General features: G+C 34.2%; 1 protein-coding gene across 6 annotated transcripts in view; it reads left to right on the forward strand.

The window, feature by feature from the left end:
- The window catches only part of LOC114896764 (sodium channel protein type 1 subunit alpha), a 95,465-nt gene extending 69,621 nt beyond the window's left edge, over window positions 1–25,844 (forward strand). For 5 of the 6 annotated variants that reach the window (XM_029225097.1, XM_029225092.1, XM_029225094.1 and 2 more), the window contains exons 20-26: window positions 3,461–3,583; window positions 10,452–10,733; window positions 13,438–13,491; window positions 15,032–15,169; window positions 18,501–18,605; window positions 20,200–20,470; window positions 22,611–25,844. In XM_029225097.1, the coding sequence (XP_029080930.1) occupies window positions 3,461–3,583; window positions 10,452–10,733; window positions 13,438–13,491; window positions 15,032–15,169; window positions 18,501–18,605; window positions 20,200–20,470; window positions 22,611–23,788 (2,151 nt within the window). In that variant the 3' untranslated portion in view covers window positions 23,789–25,844. The remainder of the gene's footprint in view (window positions 1–3,460; window positions 3,584–10,451; window positions 10,734–13,437; window positions 13,492–15,031; window positions 15,170–18,500; window positions 18,606–20,199; window positions 20,471–22,610) is intronic. The other variant, XM_029225093.1, reaches the window with a different exon arrangement.
- The last annotated feature ends 139 nt before the right edge of the window (window positions 25,845–25,983 follow it).

A 25,983-nucleotide genomic window follows, 5' to 3' on the forward strand; every position in this document is an offset into this window, starting at 1 on the left:
GTGAATCAGACAGAATCAAGCTTGAATCCCAGCCCCACCACTGATTGGTTGTGTGCCACTGAGTAACTTACTTGGCTTTTGACTCTGTAAAATGATGATATTAGTACATACAGAGTTAAAGACATTCAATAAACAGTGATGATGGTGGAAGCTAATGTCAATTTTTAAAAATTCTTTTTCATCTTCTCAAAGTTTTTAAAGGATATGTTTAAAGAGTAGATTATATAGATTATAACTCCATTATAGGAAGTAAGATGTACGGGGTGTAGTGAAAAACTCTACTTCATTCTGTGATGGGGAGTTTCCCCAGTGTAACTGTAGATTTGCAGCAAGCCCATAATGTACCAACAGCCCTTCACAGAGTTTGTAAACCTAATGATTAATATTTCATCTACCCAAAACAAGTGGCTGCCTTTGAGATTTGTTAAAGGTAAACATCATGTTATATGTTTTAAGTTTGGCATAATTTCAGTTTTAGAAAAGTGTGTTCGAAATATTACAAACTTCATAGGCAACAGTTTTATTACCCAAAGATGATAATCCAGCAGAACTATGCAGATTTCTTATGGAAAGTATTTCTAGAACTAAGGGTCATGCATATACATCATATCTCTTTAATTCTGAAAAAAGGCAAACCCAGAGCTATTTGAAAAGCTTAACAGTGTTACTATGAAACGAGTGAATTGAAAAAAGCCTCAAAAGAGTGATAAGGGGTTCACATCCAACATATACAAACAGCTCATACAACTCAGCATCAAACCAAACAAGCAGCTAAATTAAAAATGGGCAGAACTGAATAGAAATTGTTCCAAGGAGAAAATGCAGATGGCCAATAGGCACATGAAAATATGCTCAACATTGCTAATCATCAGGGAAATGCAAATCAAAACCACAATGAGGTATCACCTCACACCCTTCAGAATGACTATCTTCAAAAAGACCACAAATAACAAATGTTGGCGAGGATGTAGAGAAAAGGGAACCCTTGTACACTGTTGGTGGGAATATAAATTGGTACAGCCACTATGAAAAACAGTATGGAGGTTTCTAAAACAGCTAAAAATAGAATTATCATATGATCCAGAAATTCCACTCCTGGGTATATGTCCGGAGAAAATGAAAACACTAACTTGAAAAGGTACATGCACCCCAATGTTCACAGCAGTATTATTTATAATAATATAAAGATATGGAAGCAACCTAAGTGTCCATCAACAGATGAATAGGGGCTTCCCTGGTGGCACAGTGGTTGAGAATCTGCCTGCTAATGCAGGGGACACGGGTTCGAGCCCTGGTCTGGGAGGATCCCACATGCCGCAGAGCAACTAGGCCGGTGAGCCACAAATACTGAGCCTGCGCGTCTGGAGGTTGTGCTCCGCAACAAGAGAGGCCGAGATAGTGAGAGGCCTGCGCACCGCGATGAAGAGTGGACCCCACTTGCCACAACTAGAGAAGGCCCTCGCACAGAAACGAAGACGCAACACAGCAAAAATAATTAATTAATTAATTAATTAACTCCTACCCACAACAGCTTCTGTAAAAAAAAAACAAAACAACAGATGAATGGGTAAAGAAGATATGATAGATATGTGTGTATATATATATATATATATATATATATATATATATATATATACACAATAGAATACTACTCAGCCATAGAAAAGAAATTTTCCCATATGCAACAACACAGATGGACCTGAAATAAATCAGACAGGAAAAGACAAATACTGTATGTTATCACTTACACGTGGAATCTAAGAGTAAAGCAAACTAGTCAATATAACAAAACAGAAACAGACTCACAGATATAGAGAACAAATTAGTGGTTATCAGTGGGGAGAGGGAATGGGGGAGGGGCACAATAGGGATAGGGGATTAAAAGGTACAAACGACTATGTATGAAATAAATAAGCTACAGGGATGTATTATACAGCACAGGGAATATAGCCAATATTTATAATAACTTTAAATGGAGTATAATCTATAAAAATTTTGAACTACTATGTTGTACAGCTAAAACTAATATAATACTGTAAATCAAATATACCTCAATAGAAAAAAGAAAGAAACCTCAAAAGAATAATTGCTTCAGCATGTCACAAAGAGAAAGTTTCTAATATTTGAGATTTCAAGCATTAGAAGTTATATCATATTTCAACTGCTCATAATTTTTCACACTAGGCTTTAAATCTAAATATAATTTAATCCTTTTGAAAATTCCTGAGCTTTGCTTTTCTCTTTTATGCTTATTCCATGTCTGAATTTTTTAGTGGAAGAATGATGATTTTATTTATTATTACGAGTTGGTTTTTAATAGCCATTTCCGAAATATTTTAGGAAAATAATTCTGAAGGGAATTTTATAGTTTTGCAATAATCATACTTTTATTTTTCACGGTTCTATTTTAATTACTTCATAAGGATCAGCATAACACTCTAAAAAAAGACAAAAGGAATTATAGCACATCTCAAGTAAACTAAAAAGCATATTAAACATAAGCCAACTTAATACACTTAAACATAGAAAATTTTGCAAAAATAGTATCCAGTGTATTTGGAACTATCCAATACCAGCTATTCTCAAACCAAAGAAATTCTAACTCTGGATACAGAGTTTTGGTCTTTATTTAGAGAATTACACATCTAAAATTTTTATTTCTTAGTTTTAGTTGCATATTTCATGCAGATGAAGTTAGTTTATTTATTTCTTTATTTGGTAAACATTTATTGACTGGCGATTTTGGGCCAAGTCCATGGCAGAAGCTCTAGATTAGTATAAAAATTTTGAGTAAGTTTCATGATGGAATTACTTTTAAGTTACATTATTTACATAGGAATAAACTTTAGATAAGTGAAAACACAAAGTATTAGCAAGACAACAAAAATTCATCTTCAAAAAATCAACCTCAAAATTAATATGACAGCGCATTAATTTCTGTGGGTATCAATTATAATTAGTTGAAAATACCAACACAGGATAGATATTTCTTGCTTTTTCTGGTACAGTAGCAGTTTTTGTATTTTATTACTAACCATTGGCAAAGCCCTAAATTCAGCAGCAACTTAATAAAATAAAGGAAGACTAATCAATGACATTTTCCTATACCTGGACTTCTTCCTTTTTAAAATCAATTTTTACTTAGGTTTTCTAACTAACTGAGTAATTACTAAATCACATGACATTTAATTTTTTTATTCAACTAGTTTTTAATTAACATCATGAAAGCTACTTTCTTTGCATGCAACTAAAAATATTTCCTTAAAATTTTAAAAGGTTTACTGAAAATATGTAGCCACTCATCTTCTGAGGAATTATAAACAAAAATTGTAATTACCACAATGTTGTAAATAACTATACTTCAATAAAATAAATTATTTTTAATTGTAATTATTGTATTACATAGTAACTACAAATTGAATGACAATGATTCTATTTATTTACTTTTGTGTGTGTGCAGGTTTCATTGGTCAGTTTAACAGCAAATGCCTTGGGTTACTCAGAACTTGGCGCCATCAAATCTCTCAGGACACTAAGAGCTCTGAGACCTCTAAGAGCCTTATCACGTTTTGAAGGGATGAGGGTAAGGAAAATGAAAGAACCTGAAGTATTGTATAGAGCCAAAATTATTAAAGTAAATTTTAAAAAAGGAAAACTCATGCATGCAAAAGGAATGGCAAATCCTTGCAAATTGCTACTTTTTCCTTTTATCTGTTGCATATTTACTTCTAGGTGATATGCAAGAGAACCTAGGCCTCCCTTGAAATGATATAATATCATTTATCTGCCGTGCTCATTAAAATGACTTTATTTCCTAATCCATTTTGGGAGTTTCCTTACAAACCTGTACACAAAAAAAACCAGATGCACTATTAAAGTACTATGTGTAATGATGATGATAATAATCAACTAAAGTGAATTCTACATCATGTGCTTCTCATTTGTGGTGGTCTAAGATGTACTTAATGAGTTTTATTGAAAACAATATGAATCATACATGTGCCTAAATGTAAGTGTAAAGGAAAAAAATTTTTAATTATCAAAATTGTGTCTGTACATTGCCAAAGTTTGCGTTATTTGAATGTATTCAAGGGTAGATATTAAATATTAACTGAATTTAAAAAATTTTTTGTTATGTTAATATAGCTTCAATTTATAACTACATTAATCTTCTTAATTTATATAAATAGCAGTATCACCTTAAAGATTATATATAAATCTACACAATTTTTCATGAAAATGAATTTAAACTTTTATAACATAATGAATAGAAAATATAATTTTGACTCATTACCATAGATGATTCATAAATTAACCATAACTTAACTATCATTTATATGAGTCACAGAAAATTTTATATTACTCCTTTTAAGGAAATATTACAGCATTCCCTATGATTCATAACAGGTTAAAAATTTTGTCATTATTGACTTGTTATTTTCCATGCCTTTTTAAAAATATGAAGCATTAATCTATAAGATGTATAACACAAAAATTTAGTTTCTTTGTTTTAATCAAATTTCCTTTTACTAAAACAAAGCTGCTGAACTAAGTGTGATTCCAACAGAAAAATCATTGCTCTTTTGCTGCCTAAGATTTCGTTATGTTTATAGAAGCAAAGCTGTATTGTAGACTTGCATTTGCATTTTCTAGTTTGTTGATAGCCTTATGTGTTCTTCTAAAATAAAATTTATTATAAATGTCACCTTTTAAGAACATAAGACTATCTTATGAAATCTTCAATTGAAGACTTCTGCAATTTCCCTAACATATATAAAAAATGTTTCCTCACTAGAAACAATTTAACACAATATAATACGGTCTTATTTTATTTCTCACAGAGATCCTCAAAGCTTACTAAAATGTTATTGGAAATTCTCTTCAGGATATGTGAAAATTAAGTTTATTTCCCAATTAAAATGTCACTTTTGTTTTAGACTGGTAGTTTCAGTTCTGGAGAAAAATATAATTTTTATACATTCTACTTAAACATTTTTTTATTTTTTTTGAAAACATTTGATTGATTCTGCTGAACCAAAGTGATACGTTCGAAAAGTTTTCGAAATCTGAACAATGCTAAACATTTGGAGCTGTTGTAATTATTTCAAATTTGACCTTTTGGAAGTTTATTAAATCCATGAGTCAAATGGCCAGATATTTTCATATTTAACACCTTATTTCCATAACGGTATTGACCCTGTGGGCCTTTAATTTTTACAGAAATAACCTTATCTATAATTTTGATCAATAATGCTTTTTATATTATAAGGAGAGGCTAATTTTTGAAACTTGGAGTTTTAAAAACAAAATCCTTATAGATGCTGATAGGAGATGAACTAATCGTTTAAATTGTCAGATTTATGAATATGGTCCTTGCCTCTTAATGACAGCATATATACAACCCTAAAATGGCTGATGATTTCAACATGTATTTGGCATTGTAGAGACAAAATAACCTGATTATTGATTCTATTTTTGTTTCTTTGTTTCTGGTATTTGGAATTTTTGACTTTGTAAACAATATAATCATGGATGATGGTGAGGATGGAAATAATGATGATGATTATAATTGGGAAGTTAGCTTTGAATATATTCAGAAACTCTCATTTTATTCTTTTCCCTAGCAGCATAAAATCACAATAGCTATGTGAAAGCGTAAATCAGGCTCATTTTATTTTTGTTTTGTCACTTCTTCAAAGCATGTGCTTTAGTGCAACATTACCAAAAAAAGCATGTTGTACAGTGCTTGATAAGAAGTTAGAGAGTAAGAAATAAATTATCATCACTCTGCCCTTTATGTTTTGCATGTTCTATGCACATTTCTGGCTGACAGCTTTGAAACATGTATTGTATTTCAAATTTCCAGTCCAAATTTTCAACTTGTAAAATTGAACTGAGTGAATTGATGTCATGGATAACTTAAGTAAAATAAATTTTGTATTTTTAATTTCCTTGTCTAGGAAATCTTAAATACCTTCTTTTTCAAAAGAACTCAAGCCTTGATTGATAGGTAAACAGACAGAGAGCATCATATACAAAAAGTAACACCAAATGTTCTGTCATATCAGATTTCTAACTAATAATAAACTATATATTTCTATTTTATATAGGATAATCTTGCTCCAACTTGGATGGGGTGGAGCGCTGGTTCCGCCCCTCAGCCCTTTATTATGGGTACTGTATTACCCCTTTTGCTTCCTTTCATCCTTTCACTGTGACTTTGTGTTAGTGGGATGAGGGAGGGCTCGGGAAGGGTACTATCACACCACAGTAAGGAAAATACAGTATTTACATTCTAATCCCCTATTTTCAATTGTCTTAAATTTTCTTTTGAGAAAAATACCTTTTGTGAATTTACGCTCTGTGGATTTGAACCTCAACTGCTGATATCTTTATTAAGTTTCACTCAATATGATTTAGATATGTGTATACTGAGTTATCCATTTATGGGGAGATTATCTGATTGGTGAGGGTGGGGGACCCTCGTTTAGAATGGTTGCGTGAAGCTTTTAACTTATCAAGATGATGATGCTGTTTGAGGCATTTAAAAGAACACTTGCTATTTTCTACTTTGGTCCGGGGCCTGAAAATTGACATCAAGATACCGGCAGTGGCTTCCTTGCCTGTTGACGTGTGTGAGCAGATGCTAGGGTGCAGTATTCCAGGTTTCATAAAACTGGTATTGATTGTGTGATCATTCTCATGCTTTATTAAGTGTAAGTTTATAGGGGTTATTTTTCAAACATAACAAAGCAAAAATATATTAAGATAGAGTTGAGTAAGCACATGTGATTTGTGTTTTAAATAAAGTAAATATGAAAGGACCCACTTATTTGAATTATACAGACTAGAACACCCACCTAGAAATAAAACATCTTATTATGTGTATTAAGATAGAATTTAATGCATAAACTTACTTCGTAGACTACGTCACTCCCAACTAACCTTTTAGTATCTTAGAAAATATCATAGTGAAAACATAAATAAAAATGAATCTACATTTTGTTTATTCATAAAGTTTGGGAATAATGTGCAAGGAGGACAGTTTTTATTTTTGAGGGAGAGAAAAAGTTGGAATTTTTGTTTGGATAATTAATGTATCATATCTTTCAAAAATAATTACCATAATTAAATCCCACAACACAAATGCAGACATTAGATTTTAAAAAGATTCTATTACTCTTCTTCATACTTTAAAATGTGTGATTTCTACTTTGCCTACTTTTGATTTTTATTCACATAGTTTTTCAGTATTTTGATTAAAGAAACATTGCAATCCATGAGTAGTATTGATTTGAAGTTCAAAGACAATTAATTCAGACAAGAGGACATTTCTGCATGTATCAAAATTCCCAACATTAATTTGCATATTTAATTGTCAATCCCTCATTTCATGTTGATTTACTTAAAAAGCAGATAATGAACCAGAGACAGAAAGAGTTTCTGCAGGAGTGAGTTGTGTGCTAGAATACAGAAATTCTATTTTGATGATGTTTTGCAAAGCATTTGTGAGAAGCAACCTCTAGTATTAATTCATTAAGATAGTTCCTTTCTTAGAACCTCCTTTTATGCAGCCTGAAACTTCAATTTGTTCTTTCCAACTTGTTTAGTCCAGTTCTGTCTAGTGCCTTCACCACCTGGGAACCAATTACTGCAGTTCCCTAGAGCCAGAAAGGAGTTAATACCCCTCCCTCTGTGCTGAACCAAGGAAGGGCTTGGGGCTCTTGGGAAAAGACAGTCCTTTCTCTCATCTTTCATTGCCTAATTTAATGAGATTTTAAATATGAATGGACCTTTGTATAGTAAATCCTTTTATCTTCATAAAAATAAACGTTTTCTCTGGGCCAAATGTATGCCAGCCATTGTAAATGTACCTTGAAAGGCACTGCTGCTTATATCATGAATTACATAGAGTTAATTTTAGTGCAAATCCAATCCCCAGTTTCAAAAGAAACCCCTCAGACTTATTAGCTAACCCCAAATTATTTTGTGTTCAGCTCTTTATTCTCATCCCATATCCAGAAATAGCATTTAAAAATTATGTTTTGATCAATAAATGCTAAGCTAACCTTTACTTCATTCATTCATTCAATCACCATTTTTGTAGTCCTGTATTCAAAGCACCTGCTATATTCCTGTATTCAAGGCACTCAAAGGCTTGGAGAATTCACAAATATATTTTTTCATCTTAAATTAAAAAAAAAAAAAGCCTACCATCTGTCAAGATTACGGGAATGCCATTCATTAACTCTAACACAGAGCAATCTGGGTACCGGATAAGTGCGAGTGACTCTAAGGAAAATTAGTGAGGTCGAGTAGAAGAAGCACTAGATGCCATTTCTAGTCTACATTCTGAGCTTAACCTAGCTTAGCTCATTCTTCTCATTTGCCAAATGAGAATGCAGTAGTAAAGTATCTCTATAGTCCTGTCCAGTGCTGGAATTCTGATTTTTGAATTCAAAAGAGGAAACACTCATCTCTCTTTTGGAGGCTAAACTGAGAGGTGAAGTGAGGCTCCATGACAGAAGTGCTGCTTGAACTACAGCTTGTGAGAAGAGAGAATGTTTCAGAAGGGGAAGTAGTGGACATGGAATTTCAAAGGAAAGGGCATCTCAATTCTCTGGTAATGTTATTAGCACATGGTAATTACATTAGTTGGATTGGCATGAAGGCTAGGTGGCTAGGGAAGTTAAAACTAGAAATGCAGATTGAGAAGTGATTTGAACATCGAGGTAAGGAAAATGTTTGATAATCAGTGGGAAGCCATTAAATAATTTTAAATGAGAGTTGGAGATTAATTCATCTTATATGAATGAAAGGAAGGAGGAAATTGGAAGACTCTGAAAATGGTACAAGTATGTACTAACAGATGTCAGAACTAGGGTGGCGATCATGAAAATGGAGAAGTGATAGAGGTGAGAAAGGTTTGGAAGAAAAAAGTGTTAGACCTACAGATTGATGTGAAAAGAATTCAAGAAATAGGTGTAGGTAGCCAGTGTTCTGCTCATGGGCTAAATTGGGTGTTGTAGGTAAAAAAAAAAAAAAAAAAAAAAAATGCATTTTAACATGTGCTTTGTGTATACACAGTAGAAAAAGCTTTTTAATCTGGCTGGTAGGCAAAATGTTTGGAAAAGGAGGGAAATAAATAATAACTTGATTTCAGCTTTCATATCTTGAATCCAAAGAAATCTAAGTGTATCCACACATTTAAAGTGAAGTATAAAATAAAGACTTATTCATTCAGTTGTATTAATGCAGACGGCCACATGAGATAAAGGTGAGGTGCCATGTGTCAGCTTGGTAGGCTGCATAGCTCACATCATCTGGATCTGCCTAGATAATTCAACTGACTTCACTTTTTCATTCTCATTCCCCTCTTTGTCATTAATGGTTTTATTATTGCCTTTGGCCCACTTTCAGATTGACAAGAATCTTAGAGGTACACAGGTAGAATTCAACTTAGCTATGAATGTTCAAGTCTGAGGCATCATCCGCCACTTAGGAGCATTTTAGGGCCTGTGTTTATCTCTCTCTTAGCTACTCATGTGCATCTCCAATGGGAACTGTAGAGAAGGAAGCAAGGACAGTCCTCCCTACAGTGTTGCTAAATATAAAAACTCAGAGTTTTAATTTGTGGTCCAGGAATAAAGATAAGAGGGGCAAAAATGCTTCCATTAAAAAAAAAAAAATGCTAATTATTTAGCACAGAACTTGATATAATCACATCAGATTTAGGAGCTATCATCCCCAAAATGGCATCCCTCCTTTTCTTATTTTCCTAAGAAACTGATTTCTACTATGTTTCATTTAAAATAAGTTTATCAAATTAAACTCAGTAAATGAAACAACTGATATGACTGGAGCTTGAAATAAACGATGTGATGATCTAATGAAATACATAATGCTAAATTGTCTTGCTTCTTATGCAAAAATTATTATTAGTCATAGCAATGCATGAATAATTAAGGACAAAATTATATTAGGTATTTAATAATTTTTTATATTTATACATCTGAATTTTTAGTTTAGTAAAATATATCAATCAAATCAACTCTTGTCCCAACATTTTAGTTTCATTCTTTAATATACTGCCTTTTTTAATGAGTTAATTTTCTCTGTTAGGAATTCTTACTTTTTCTAATAAAAACTTTTCTGACTTCATCTGACAGCAAATTCCTCTGATTTTGTTTTCCCTTTAACTTTTCAGTACTTTCTCCTCTCTTTTTAAAAACTTTTTTATCTTTGATATACTATCTAAATTCATTTCCCTAAATGTATTGCTTATGAAAGAATGTATTTCATTTTAAGACATTTTTACTTTGCTTTTAAATATCTTAGAATAATCTTGATAGTAAAAAAAAAAAAAAGAATGACTAAAGATTACTAGGGGAATGTCTTTTCTTTTAACCAACAAGAATTCTGACTTTTCTTTTTTTCCATTTGTGTATTAGGTGGTTGTGAATGCCCTTTTAGGAGCAATTCCATCCATCATGAATGTGCTTCTGGTTTGTCTTATATTCTGGCTAATTTTCAGCATCATGGGCGTAAATTTGTTTGCTGGCAAATTCTACCACTGTGTTAACACCACAACTGGTGACATGTTTGACATCAGCGAAGTGAATAATCATTCTGATTGCCTAATACTAATAGAAAGAAATGAGACTGCCCGATGGAAAAATGTGAAAGTAAACTTTGATAATGTAGGATTTGGGTATCTCTCTTTGCTTCAAGTTGTAAGTGAACACTCTTTTCTCTGAAATGTGTTTATTGTTTGGAATAATAACAAAGTAATGATATACAGCTATTATTTAGTTACTAAGAAGAAATTTTATAACGTATTTCCTTTTTTCTCATTTTGATTTATTAGTACAAGTTCATGAGCCCAGATGGGTGGAAATGTCAGTATATTTAAACAGTGCAGACATAGTTGATAGTGGCCAGGTATTTTAGTTGATAGTGGCCAGGTATTTTAGTTCTTTCCGAAGGTCTTTTTTTCTTTTCATATTACTCTCTCTTCCCATGTGAACAAGTTGATTAATAAATCAATAAATTTGCTATTATTTTTCCTATTGCGATTGGAAAGCTTGTTTCACTGATGGATCACCCCCTCCCCGCAAACATACACCCTTTACACACCTGATTGGATTGTAACAAATTGGTGGGAATTAAATTAACTGCTACTGAGTTGTATCATTTGGATTGAAGATTGGGAAATGATATTTAGGTTTTAGGTTTAGATCCTCATAGCAAAATGAAATAATACCAGGTAACACTCAGACACAGAAATCAAACACAAGCGGCTGTTGCCTCACCCCAAATGTCCTTCAGTACAATTACTTAAGTCTTTTTTTTTTTCTCTAAATATTGATGTTTTCACTACTGGGTCTTTAAGACTGAAACATAGTTCACAATTTATAAAAATGTAAAAGATGGTGGCCTCTTAAACATTTTCATTTGATGCTGCTTCTGACTGCAGCTGCACCACAAGAGAGCAGTGGGTAAAAACAGAGTCTAGGTCGTTTGCAAAACATTGTAAAAATACTGTTCTATTTTGGCCACTGAAAACTCATCTTAAAAAAAAAAAAAAAAAAGCTGCATAAGTTCTTTCCTGTGGTTCTGCAGAGTCTTTAGGGAAGAAATCTACTTTGTTTCACCAGGGTTGTGTTTTCAGTTGTTCAGCCAGGAGATTAAGCAAACAAACCTGGACTGGTCAAAATCCTCCTGCATCTCTTTCAGAGGTGTCAGTACTGTGATTATTTTACAAGTTCTTTCTACCTTCTTGTTAGAAATTCTTATTTCTCTTGTAGATGTTTCTGACTTACTCTGAACGCTTATGCAATTAAAATAGAGATTTTTATAATCTGGCAAGTATGATTTCTTTAAATATTAGCGTAGACACATGATGATATTTCCTTGGGCCCTTATCCTAACGCTTAACTAATAACCACACTTGTAAATATCACTAATTTATATCACTTCCTCCATAAAATTGAGAAAGAAACATTGAAAATTTCAAGCAGTCCCTTAAAATGCTAAACAAGGGGTAAAGATCCTGTATGAAGCCATTAAATAAATTCTGCTACTGAAGTACTGATTTATTCTTGGCTTTATACAGAATCATCTCTGTTGATTAGCAATTCATTGAAATGGTTCCTTGAATCACTTTTTTCTGTTCCTGTACCTAGTGTGTGATGAACCTGTTCTATCATTGACCTCAGCCATTGACACATTCAATATTTCCCTCTTTGATAGACAAATAAGTTCTATTTTCTAGCTAAGAAACTTTGCTTTCTCTTCACTGCCATCACAACCACCCTTACTTGGCTTTCTTCCCATGACATCTACCACTTCACAAGTGTTAGTGTTATAAAAACAAAGATGTGTTGAGATACAGACGCTGAAAGCTTTTTGCTAGATTTGCTCACTAAGGAATAATCCTCTCAGGCCCGTAGGGCTCAAAATTCATGTCCTAGGGCACGTAACAAATTACTGTAAGTTATTACACTTGGAATACCAAGTGTACTATTATTCACTTTTCTTACCCAAATTAACTCACTCTCATCAAAAATTACAAAGAGGGACTCCCTGGCGGTCCAGTGGTTAAGACTCCGTGCTTCCAATGCAGGTGGCGAGGGTTCAATCCCTGGTTGGGGAACTAATATCCCACATGCCATGTGGCATGGCCAAAAAAAAACCCCAAAAACAAAACAAAACAAATGAACAGAAAAAAAAAAAAAAGGAGTATTATTTTAAAAAATTACAGAGAAGAAAGTGGAATATAGGATTATTTCTAGATGTTATGCTTTAAAATTCTTAAAATGTTAGTTGCAACTGACTTTTTTATACCTGTATGATCCTTAGAGTGTTACACTAAAGAGAAACCATAAACTTTCAGTCGTTTTGTCACCTTGTAGATAGATTTTAGTGGATGATCATCAGGTCTAAGTTGTAGTTGTTTTGCTGCTACAAACATTGCCAAATGTGTTGGCATTTGTAAAGCTTTCTAAAAGTATTCCGCCAAATCTTGATAGCACTTTATATTGCATGATTGGGAGGGAGGGAGACGCAAGAGGGAAGAGATATGGGAACATATGTATAACTTATTCACTTTGTTATAAAGCAGAAACTAACACACCATTGTAAAGCAATTATACTCCAATAAAGATGTTAAAAAATAATAAAAAAAAAGAACTGAGAAGTATTTGTGAGTTGGTTATCAAGCAGGAAGATATATCAAATGACCATTCTGTTTATTATATGGTCGAGAAATGAAGAGACTTACTGAGATATTGTTGGTCCAAAATCCATGTAAAATTTGTTTTGAGATGTCTTTTAAAAATGTTCCTTTTAAAGAAATATATCAGGAAGAATATTTATTAAACATCAGGTCTGAATTATTTTTACTCCAAAGTAAAACATGCATGTCCTTTTTAATAGGCCACATTTAAGGGATGGATGGATATAATGTACGCAGCAGTTGATTCCAGAAATGTAAGTATTCTTTACATCCTAAGTCTTTTCACAATATTGATTAGGCACTAAAATTAACAGAGCATAGCAGCTAAATGGAATGATTCTACAGTGAATTTTTAAAAAGGGAAAAGTATGACTCAAGTTAATACTCAAGTATTTATCAGAAAGATCTTAGTAAGATATATCAAAATGGAAGTCAAACTAATGTAACACATGAGTATATTTAATAACTAACAAATATCCGTCTATTAACTATTTTTCTATTTTGTTTCCTTTTTATCTACCAATTATATAATCAATAATAATATTGGCATGCTGGAGCAAATGTGAAGAAATACATGGTTACCATCAGTAGTTTACCCTCCACATTAGACAAGTTAGGGATGTTGTCTAGGCAGAATTAGATTTCTGTAATAGTCACTTTAAAATCCATTCTTTTATATGATTATAGCATCCATAAATTTACTGGAGCCTTTACAGAGACTGTTATCATTTCTGTGATCAACAGTTTCCTTTAAGTTTCTATCACCTAAGACCTACTTTTTTGATTTATCCTACAATAGTCTTTTTCAGGCTTCAAGAAGAGAACTGAAATCCATGCTCATTCCAACTCTGCTCTTCAAAATTTGTAAAATTTAGTATTTTCTCTTTATCTTTCCATTCTGAAGTCCCATCTTCTATAATCATGAAGAATGAACTTTACCCCCGGAATCTTTAAACTGATCTGATAAGCACACTTTTATCTTTCTTGATGTGCATTTCCCATATGTGGCTTTAGTTTTATGTTGAGTACTTTCTTGATATCCTCCAGAGATGAGTTATTTCACTTTGTTACTTATTGTGTTTGTTTTGTGCGTTTGGTTGGTTTTTAACTCTGTTATCTTTAGGAGGACATGAATCTATTAGGGCACTATCTATAGTGACTCCTTTACCTCTTTACTAAGTGCTAAGTAAAAGCTCAAATGCTTATTTATTATGAGTACAATCTAGAGATTAAATTATCAGTTGAGGATTTAGCAGATAGCATGTCCAATTATGTCTACTCAATCTGAAAAATTCAATGAATGTTATAATGTTATAGGCAGGATGCCAAACATCGAAATAAGTAACTCAATTCTTATTTGCTAAATAAATTCATGCATCAGGAATGATTATTTCTAAAATAATCATTGAAATAGTCTATGCATATTTACTGATGTAAAATTTTTTTCACTATTAATTTTTAAATTATTAAAATGCAATACCTTAAAAAATCCCAAATTTAGTACACTACTGTCCAAATGGCAAGGTATTCGTTGTATTTATAGTTAGAAAAAAATACATTTCAAAATCATCATACTGTATTTTTCACATGAGAACACTCTGTTTTTCACATAAAAAATTATCCTAAAGGCTAATTTCAGAGATTTATTTTTTAGAGGTAGCTGATTTAGAGGAAATAAAGAAAAGTACTGCTTAAGTGTTACTAGAAATTTTCTTTTCTATTCTCATGAAAAACACCAGTGACTACCAGCATCAAATGTATTGTAATATCTTACAAAATATTCTCCTTTTGTAGGTGGAACTCCAGCCTAAGTATGAGGAAAGTCTATACATGTATCTTTACTTTGTTATTTTCATCATCTTTGGGTCCTTCTTCACCTTGAACCTGTTTATTGGTGTCATCATAGATAATTTCAACCAGCAAAAGAAGAAGATAAGTATTTCTAATATTTTCTCTCCCACTGAGATAATAAATTATTTGAAGGGTTTTCAACACCAAATGAGTACTTTAACTCAGAAACCAAATGGGATTATATATTAAAATCTATTTTTGCATCCTCCCCCTCTGCCATTCACTGCCCATGTCTTTCATGGTATAAAAAGCCAAGAATGAGTGTATTCCCTTCTCCTGTGCATAGGTTCACAAAATCTCTCTCCTCTTTAAAGAAAAAATACTCAGGTACCACATTTTCTCTTTTGAAAAAGAATAATTAAAAAAAGAACTAGAAGAGAACCCAGGCATACACCTGTTTCCCAGAGTCAACCTGTTGTTTTATCTTTACAACTTACCTCCTTGAAATATATTTTCCAGCAAAAACGTTTAAAATCTTTGCAGTAAATTAGGCATGAGAGGTAAGCTTCTTCTAGTGTTTCTTTTCACATTTTTAAATTCTTTTTTGGTTTGTTTTATGTATTCCCACTTCATTCTCCCTGATGTTAATTACAAACTATCAGTTCCAGACTTGAATTGAACAGTTCTTTATTAATTATTATCACTTATGAAGCCCATTTTATCATCCCAGTTATATATGCATATTACCAAAAACACAGAAAGTGAAGAAATATTTCATTACTCAGGAGTAACCACTATTCACATTTTATGTTTTTCTGTTCAGACTTTTTCTACACGTATCCTTGTTATTGAAATTATTTGGTCTATAATTATAAATTTTTTTGAGTTAACATAAGTATTTTCCCATTTTGTTAAGTCTTCATATACATATTATCATAATTTTCTTAACCATTTTCCAATAGATGGATGATTTAGGTTGTTTCTAATCTTTAATCATTTAAATAGTGCCTGGTCAAGTCTTTGTGCCAAAAAAATTTGAGCCTTTAATGATTTCTTTAAGATAAATTCCAAGAGTAAAGTGTTTTGCTTTCCCCAGGTAACATGCCCACTCATACTCCCAATAAGTGGTGCTGGGAAAACTGGACAGGTACATGTAAAAGTATGAAATTAGAATCCTCCCTAACACCATACACAAAAAAAAAAACTCAAAATGGATTAAAGACCTAAATGTAAGGCCAGAAACTGTCAAACTCTTAGAGGAAAACATAGGCAGAACACTACGACAGAAATCACAGCAAGATCCTTTTTGACCCACCTCCTAGAGAAATGGAAATAAAAACAAAAATAAACAAATGGGACCTAATGAAACTTAAAAACTTTTGCACAGCAAAGGAAACCATAAACAAGACCAAAAGACAACCCTCAGAATGGGAGAAAATATTTGCAAATGAAGCAACTGACAGAGGATTAATCTCCAAAATTTACAAACAGCTCATGCAGCTCAATATCAAAAAAACAAACAACCCAATCCAAAAATGGGCAGAAGACCTAAATAGACATTTCTCCAAAGAAGATATGCAGATTGCCAACGAGAACATGAAAGAATGCTCAACATCATTAATCATTAGAGAAATGCAAATCCAAACTACAATGAGATATCATCTCACACCTGTCAGAATGGCCATCATCAAAAAATCTAGAAACAATAAATGCTAGAGAGGGTGTGGAGAAAAGGGAACACTCTTGCAGTGTTGGTGGGAATGTAAATTGATACAGCCACTATGGAGAACAGTATGGAGGTTCCTTAAAAAACTAAAAATAGAACTACCATACGACCCAGCAATCCCACTACTGGGCATATACCCTGAGAAAACCATAATTCCAAAAGAGTCACGTATCACAATGTTCATTGCAGCTCTATTTACAATAGCCAGGACATGGAAGCAACCTAAGTGTCCATCATTGGATGAATGGATAAAGAAGATGTGGCACATATATACAATGGACTATTACTCAGCCATAAAAAGAAACGAAATTGAGTTATTTATAGTGAGGTGGGTGGACCTAGAGTCTGTTGTACAGAGTGAAGTAAGTCAGAAAGAGAAAAACAAATACAGTATGCTAACACATATATAACACATATATATGGAATCTAAGAAAAAAAAAGGGTAATGAAGAACCTAGGGGTAAGGCGGGAATAAAGACACACACCTACTAGAGAATGGACTTGAGGATATGGGGAGGGTCACGGGCAATCTGTGACAAAGTGAGAGAGTGGCATGGACATATGTACACTACCCAACATAAAATAGATAGCTAGTGGGAAGCAGCCGCATAGCACAGGGAGATCAGCTCGGTGCTTTGTGACCACCTAGAGGGGTGGGATAGGGACGGTGGGAGGGAGACGCAAGAGGGAAGAGATATGGGAACATATGTATATGTATAACTGATTCACTTTGTTATAAAGCAGAAATTAACACACCATTGTAAAGCAATTATACTCCAATATAGATGTTAAGAAAAAAGAAAAAGCGTATAGATGTGCTCAGGTCACTGCTGTTTCACTGGCATCAAACATTCTCTCTGTTTTTTGGTACTTGATATTTGAAAAATGAAAATTGTATTTAATTTTCATGTCTTTTATGACTAGTAGGTTTGAATATGTTTTTGAGGCCTTTATTTTTGCCATTTATTTTTCTTCCTTTGTGTACTGATCCTTCATCTCACTTGCTCGGTCTGTTTTCTTATTATATGAGTGCTTTCATTGGATGAGACTCTCACTTATGGATCATTTCTGTCCCTTAGCCCCCTTTATTATTACTGATATTACTCTGTTGTCATTATCAAGCTATTTCGTTTCACTTATTAGCCTGAGGTCTAATCCTCTGTACCTACTGGCCTATCATATCACATACCTGCCATACGTATGACCTCTGACTTTTCCCCTAAGTCATCTACTGACTTGGCCAGTTTCCTTTCCATCCTTTTGCTCCAATTCTTGGCAGAGTGAAAGTGGCTTTTTATGAGTAACTCTAAACCATCATGCAATATACCTACTCTAACTCTTTGCTACATATGAATAAGAAAATCATTGTCTTTACCTTCTGAAAGGCAGTGTGTGTAGTGAAAGGAACCATGTATTTAGTGTCTCAGTGAATCAAATTGTACTACTTCCTGAGTTTACGGTCTTGGGTAAAATACTTAACCTCTCAGATTCTGGGAATTTTTCCTCCATAAAATAATAGTGAAAACAATAAAGTCAATTTTGGATGATTGTGGGAAATAAATTAGATTATAGTATCTAAAAATTAGTTTTAATTTTTCAAATTTAAAATCCCAGGCATAATTATGCTAATTGGTCGAATTTTGCATTTCCTTTTTTAATTGTCCCTTTCCTATTTTAAGTTTAATATTAAAAAACTATGTACAAAGGAACACAGTTTTAACCAGTTTTGATTTTTCTTTTCTATACTTTGGAGGTCAAGACATCTTTATGACAGAAGAACAGAAGAAATACTATAATGCAATGAAAAAATTAGGATCAAAAAAGCCTCAAAAGCCTATACCTCGACCAGGGGTAAGAAATATCAAATGATATGGGGGGAAAAAAATATAAAAACAAAACTAGCATGGGTTTTCTCACAGAAGAGATAGTAGCTAACGTTTCCAGCAGCAAAGATTTCTCCCACTTTTAGAGCATCATTAATTCATATCTTTTATGGTAATGGTAAAAGTTATTTTTTAAAGAGAGAGACCAAAAGGAAAAAGAAGAAACAGAAAATGCACCCTTATCTTCAAGCCATTTAGAATTACACAACTAGAATCCAAACAAAATGGAAAAGGAAAAAAACAAAATGGCCAAGGACACATAGGCAGTGTGATATGCACAAGGAATTTGATCATATAACTCAAGAATAATTGCCAAGTAATGTTAGAGAGAAGAGTAATCTTGGATGGAGTTTAAAAACATGCAGTTTTCTGATAGATTAACAAGTTGATGAATTGTTGAGTGAAAGAACACCTTACTTCCATTTATTTTTCATTAGAGGTACCAGTTGTTTTGGAGAAGGAAAGACTGCTAGTATCTAATATTCATATATAAGGCTATAAAGTTAGAAATTACTAATGTCTACAGAAGTCAGAGTCAATAAGTACAATTCATGATGATAAATAACCAAATGTCATGTTTCCATGATGAACCAATGAGACGACTGCCGTGAAATGGAGGAGCCTTATCCCACATTGTACTGATTTTTATGATGATGATCTATGAGGTTAAAACAACTCCTGGGGTGCTTTAGGGAATAAAATGCTAGTGAACATTCATATTCATATTGTGCTAGCCAACATTTGCCTTCTTGAGAATGATGAAAAACATATACTGTCCTCTGTTAAGCCTTAACACTGGAAGTAAAAATGAGTCAGCTATGTGTAGTAAAAATGTAAGATAGACGATGTCCTCAAAGTTCCTCAGTGGCCTAGGGAAATGGGCCAGACAATGGCCTGTAGTGAATGACAGTGGCAGAACCAGGGAGCAGAACCATAGATCAGTGACAAGGGACATGCATTTGTGACATCAAAGCATAAGGAATGTCATTCTGGCCTGATTATCCCTGTGTAGACTCAGCGTTCTGTGTGTGACAATGTCAGCAAAGACTGGTTGGTGGAAGAGCATCAGTATTGCCACACATGGATTTTAAATGCATAATGTTATAGGTGTGTCATGAAAATGACAAGTTCCCTCTAACAATTCTTTGAGAATAAGGCAAGTGGAATGTTATTAGATACTATATTTTGAAACTGCTTCATGGTCCAACTGATCATGGGAAATTCTGGTATAACAAAATTAAGCAGGTTTCTTAACTTCTCATAATTTTAATACATCAATATGCATTTTGTGCCTCTCAGAGAAGCGTATAGTATGCAGTGTTTCTTATCAGAAATCCCCTTTTGACAAGGGATTGTTATTCTGTGGAATACATTTTGGTAAATAGCAATTTAGGTAACTAAATTAAAGAACAATGTGCTATAAACCATCTTTTACAAAATTCAGGGCCAGTGTTTCCTAGGTATAATACTAGACCGTCAGTTAGTACAGAAAATACTTATGTAGAAGCTAATGTGTACAGGAAAACACCTCTGTTGCTAAAAGCATTTCTGATTCTCTACAGAACAAATTTCAAGGAATGGTCTTTGACTTCGTAACCAGACAAGTTTTTGACATAAGCATCATGATTCTCATCTGTCTCAACATGGTCACAATGATGGTGGAAACTGACGATCAGAGTGAATATGTGACTAACATTTTGTCACGTATCAACCTGGTGTTCATTGTGCTGTTCACTGGAGAATGTGTGCTGAAGCTCATCTCCCTCCGCCATTATTATTTTACCATAGGCTGGAATATTTTTGATTTTGTGGTTGTCATTCTCTCCATTGTAGGTAAGAATTATTTCAGGTCTCTTAAGTTCAGCTCAATAAGAGTAAAAGTTAGACTAATCAAGTTTAAATTAGAGGTTATCTGACCACTCAGAGAAAACCACTGTGAAAATTTTGATGTATTTCATACTGGTGTGTTTCTCTTTCTTACAAAATGAGGCTCCTGCTATGCATAGAGTATTGTATCCTATTCTGTGCATTTTAGACTAGGTATATTTTTTGTCAATATACCAAAGTCTCATTCATTTGAACTAGAAATGTGCTGTTAACTAAGATTGAAATGTTTTTGACTTGTTGAGATTGAATAGTCTATACAATATCTAAATAGCTCTGTTGAAGAGAGGACTAGAAATTTAGTCTGGTACTCAGGAGAGACAGTGCATCAAAGACATAGACACAGAGTCATTAGCATGTATACAGGAGTGGCAGCTGGTGGCAAATAAGGAAGAGCATAGAGTGAAAAGAGAATAAAGCTAAGAACAAAATGTCAGCAATTGCAGATGGTAAGTTCTTTAATGCAGGGTATGGGATATTTTGTAGATTACCTTGAAATTTATAGTAATGACGCACAAAAGAAGTGATGTGGCATGGAACATCATTTCATCAGTCATACACTTCAAAGCCTGGAATGTTAAACAGATCACGTGACCCATAGCTCATCTCATTCAAGATACAACTCTAGCTCCAGTGAAGTGAAGAAGTCTGCCTGTGGGCCTGAAGTATTCATTCTTTCCTAAACCAGATAATAATATGATTGGGTCAATATTTTACCATCCAATAGGGGGTGCCTCTGTTAGGCAGATTTTTATGCCATTCCCCCCTCTGAAGAAGTTGATTTTCTATCCAACTCATATGTTGTATGTAGCCTTTGATTCCCACAGTAATCTGTGGTGTAATTAATTGTGGATAGGGTACTTAGTTGTATTCACCTCTCTCTCTCTTTCTCTCTGTCTCACACACACACACACACACACACACACACACACACGCTTACTTACTCTTTACAGAGTGAGGCAGTGTAACTCAAAGGTACTTAATTTCTTGAGATCCTTTTCAGCTCAATCACTATTTCATTATTTTAAAGGCAAATGGAGAAAGAAGCTTTAAGGAAGAGAGCTGAGAGACCAGTGTCAGACACAGGAAACCAGAAAGAGCATCAGCTTAAACCCTTTTAGAAATGCGCCAGACCATATATATATACATATATATGTATTATATATATATGTATATATATATGAATATTATAGTAGAAGCTTAGGGAAGCATCAAGTTCATGGAGAGATGAAAACAGCATTAAAAACTGCAGATACTTTTAGATGGGGAAGGACTGAATAGAGGGTATATATGATTTGGCATTTTCAGAAAAAATCATTGAATTTTTATACACGTGTACGTATACTGTTGGCTACTGCTCTTAAGATGGACTTAAGAATTTTTAATTGTTTTTTTAGATTCAGTCTTGGGATTTTGTATAAGCTAAAACTAGTCTATAGATATCCCTCAAAGACAAAAGGTACTATAAAATCCTTAATGAATTGAATATTGTCATAGTCACCTTGGACTGCCATAATAATTACCACAGACTGGGTGGCTTAAACAAGAGAAACTTATTTTCTCAGAGTTCTGGAGGCCAGAAGTCCAAGTCAAGGTGCCAACATGATGGGTTTCTGGTGAGAGCTCTCTTCTAGGTTGGTAGATGGCTGTCTTCTCACTGTGTCCTCGGGTGGCAGGGAGAAAGAGAGAGCAAGCTCTCTATTGTCTTTTCTCATAAGGGCACTAATCCTATCATGAAGGCTCCAACCTCATGACCTCATCTAAATTTAATTATCTCCCAAAGGCCCTATCTCCAAATACCGCCACCTTGGGGAGTTAGGGCTGTAATGTATGAATTTGGTGGTAGGGTGGGTGGGGGGCGGGGGTGGAGAGAATTTAGTCCACAGCAAATACTGAGTTGAATTTCATGCTGAATGCCGAAATTAAGGTTTATCTATAATATATGTATGTATTGTCTGTATATAACATTGAAGATTAAGTAACTGAATTTCAGTACTCTGAACTTTACCTGGGAGCCTTAACAGAAATTTAAGTATTATTTTAATGGATAACTTCTTCACTGGTTGATACTCTGATCTTTTATCCATAGGTATGTTCCTGGCTGAGCTGATAGAGAAATATTTTGTGTCCCCTACCCTGTTCCGAGTGATCCGTCTTGCCAGGATTGGCCGAATCCTGCGTCTGATCAAAGGGGCCAAGGGGATCCGCACGCTGCTCTTTGCTTTGATGATGTCCCTTCCTGCGTTGTTTAACATCGGCCTCCTGCTCTTCCTGGTCATGTTCATCTACGCCATCTTTGGGATGTCCAACTTCGCCTATGTTAAGAGGGAGGTTGGAATTGATGACATGTTCAACTTTGAGACCTTTGGCAACAGCATGATCTGCCTGTTCCAGATTACCACCTCTGCTGGCTGGGATGGATTGCTAGCACCTATTCTCAACAGTAAACCACCCGATTGTGACCCTAATAAAGTTAACCCTGGCAGCTCAGTTAAGGGAGACTGTGGGAACCCATCTGTGGGGATCTTCTTTTTTGTCAGTTACATCATCATATCATTTCTGGTCGTGGTGAACATGTACATCGCTGTCATCTTGGAGAACTTCAGTGTTGCTACTGAAGAAAGTGCAGAGCCCCTGAGCGAGGATGACTTTGAGATGTTCTATGAGGTTTGGGAGAAGTTTGATCCCAATGCCACCCAGTTCATGGAATTTGAAAAACTCTCTCAGTTTGCAGCTGCTCTTGAACCTCCACTCAATTTGCCACAACCAAACAAAGTCCAGCTCATTGCCATGGATCTGCCCATGGTCAGTGGGGACCGGATCCACTGTCTTGACATCTTATTTGCTTTTACAAAGCGGGTTCTGGGGGAGAGTGGAGAGATGGATGCTCTCCGAATACAGATGGAAGAGCGATTCATGGCTTCCAACCCATCAAAGGTCTCCTATCAGCCAATAACTACGACTTTAAGACGAAAACAAGAGGAGGTGTCTGCTGTTATTATTCAGCGTGCATACAGGCGCCACCTTTTAAAGCGAACTGTAAAGCAAGCTTCGTTTACATATAACAAAAATAAAATCAAAGGTGGGGCTAATCTTCTTATAAAAGAAGACATGGTAATTGACAGAATAAATGAAAACTCAATTACAGAAAAGACTGATCTGACCATGTCCACAGCAGCTTGTCCACCCTCCTACGATCGGGTAACAAAGCCAATCGTGGAAAAACACGAGCAAGAAGGCAAAGATGAGAAAGCCAAAGGGAAATAAACAAAAACAAATCAAAATCACTGGGTGACAAATTGTTTACAGCCTGTGAAGGTGATGTGTTCTGGTCAACAGGACTCCTTTAGGAGGTCAATGCCAAACTGACTGTTTTTACACAAATCTACTTAAGGTCAGTGCCTACAATCAGACAGTGACCCCTTGTCGGAAAACTGTGACTCTGAAAAGGGAAGATGACCTCGACAGGAGGTCACTGTTCTCACTACCAGCTGACACTGCTGAAGACAAGAGACAAAATGGCTACTCAGACTGTAGGGACCAGTTCAAAGGGGTGCAAACCTATAATTCGGGGGTTGTTTAACATGACACACTTTAGTGCGGTAATTGTATCCACTCTTTGCATTTCGACTGCCACATTTGTCACATTTTTACAAAACCTGTTAGTGGATTCATCTTTTTTTTAGTCCATATGTTGTTTATTATATGTGACTATTTTTGTAAACGGGGTTTCTGTTGGGAAATAGACTAAAGGACCTCTCTAACAGGTATGCCACCAGGGGTTATGGTAATTGCATGGCCTCCCATCTGCACAGAGATGTGGTTTGCATGAGGGCATGCTACACTCAGAGATCATGCATGAAAAAAGTCACGAGGAAAACAATGAGTTCTTAAATTCCATCCATGTTTCTGGGAGGCGTAATTAGGTGAAAATTGGAGGTGCTTTGCTGGCCTTGTCAAATCCAGCCCCTAGACCAACTATATCATTTTGGGGGGGATAGCCCATGAAATCTAAGCAGGTGAAAACTTCACTCAAATGTCTGGAGTCATAAGTGTTACGTTTCTGTTTCTTGTATTTAAAAACCTGAATAAGTATTGCTTCCCCCCTAAAGACGGAATTGACAAAAAGAACACTTTATAAATTTCTGCTTAATCCTGCACTTTGTTTAGCCATCTTCAGCGCAGCAAGGTTGACAATGTATATGTTAATGAAATGCTATTTATTATGTAAATAGTCATTTTACCCGGTGGTGCACGTTTGAGCAAAGAAATAATGACCTAAGCACAGTATTTATTGCATCAAATATGTACCACAAGAAATGTAGAGTGCAAGCTTTACACAGGTAACATAATGTATTCTGTACCATTATAGATAGCTTGGATGCTATGAATGCATGTTTCTAATTACCATGCTGCTGTATCTGGTTTCTCGCACTGCTCAGAATCTCATTTATGAGAAAGCATATGTCACTGGTAAAGTCAAAGAAATTGCTCAACAGATCTCATTTCTTAAAGTCATTAAGCAATAGTTTGCAGCACTTTAACAGCTTTTTGGTTATTTTTAAATTTTAAGTGGATCCCATATGTTGTATAGCCTGACTGTACAGACATGTTTTAAAAAAAAAGCACTGCTTAACCTGTTAAAATGTGTTTAGAGTTTTATAAGCAAATATAAGTACTATAAAAAGTCGTTTTATTTTATTTTTCAGCATTATGTAAATATGAAGAGGAAATTATCTTAAGGTTGATATCACAATCACTTTCTTACTTTCTGTCCACCGTACTTTTTCAGGGAAGAAATTTGCTAAATAAGAAATGAAAACAAGACGGGGTAGTTGTAGATTTCTGCTTTTTTATTACATTTGCTACTTTTAGATTATTTCATAATTTTAAAGGGCAAAAATAGGTTCACAACTCACATCCAAATTATGCTTTGCAATTGGAAAAAGGTATAAATTTTTATTTACATTTTTGGTAGTTCCTACACTAACTGATTGAAGATAGTGCTTATTTTTCATTTTTGTCCTTTTTTTCTAACTTCTGTTTATGTTTTCATTTCTTTGGAGTCATGCCGCTCTAGATTGCTCTAAATATAATGCGGGTTTCACAACTTTTTTTTTTTCCTGGAAGAACAGAGAGTAGTGAACTTACGTAGTCAGTTATATCAGGACATTTTGTGTTTCTTACAGAAGCAAACTATAGGCACTTTTTCTTAAAACTACTTAAACTGTATTCATGAACTGCATGCTGGAAAATGCTACTATTACCCTAAGTGATGCTAACCAACATTAAAAATGTGCAAAACTAATAAAGATTACATTTTTTATTTCATTGTTTGCCCAGTTACTTTTAGTTAACGGTGTTGTGTAACAAGATGAAGATGTTTTTATTGTACAAATTGGGTTAGAAGGGGAGCTAAACACACACACACACACACACACACACACACACACACACACACA

The sequence above is a fragment of the Monodon monoceros genome, unplaced genomic scaffold (genome assembly GCF_005190385.1).
Source record: "Monodon monoceros isolate NGI ecotype Baffin Bay Population unplaced genomic scaffold, NGI_Narwhal_1 Super_Scaffold_16, whole genome shotgun sequence".
In the NCBI taxonomy this organism is placed as follows: Eukaryota; Metazoa; Chordata; class Mammalia; order Artiodactyla; family Monodontidae; genus Monodon; species Monodon monoceros.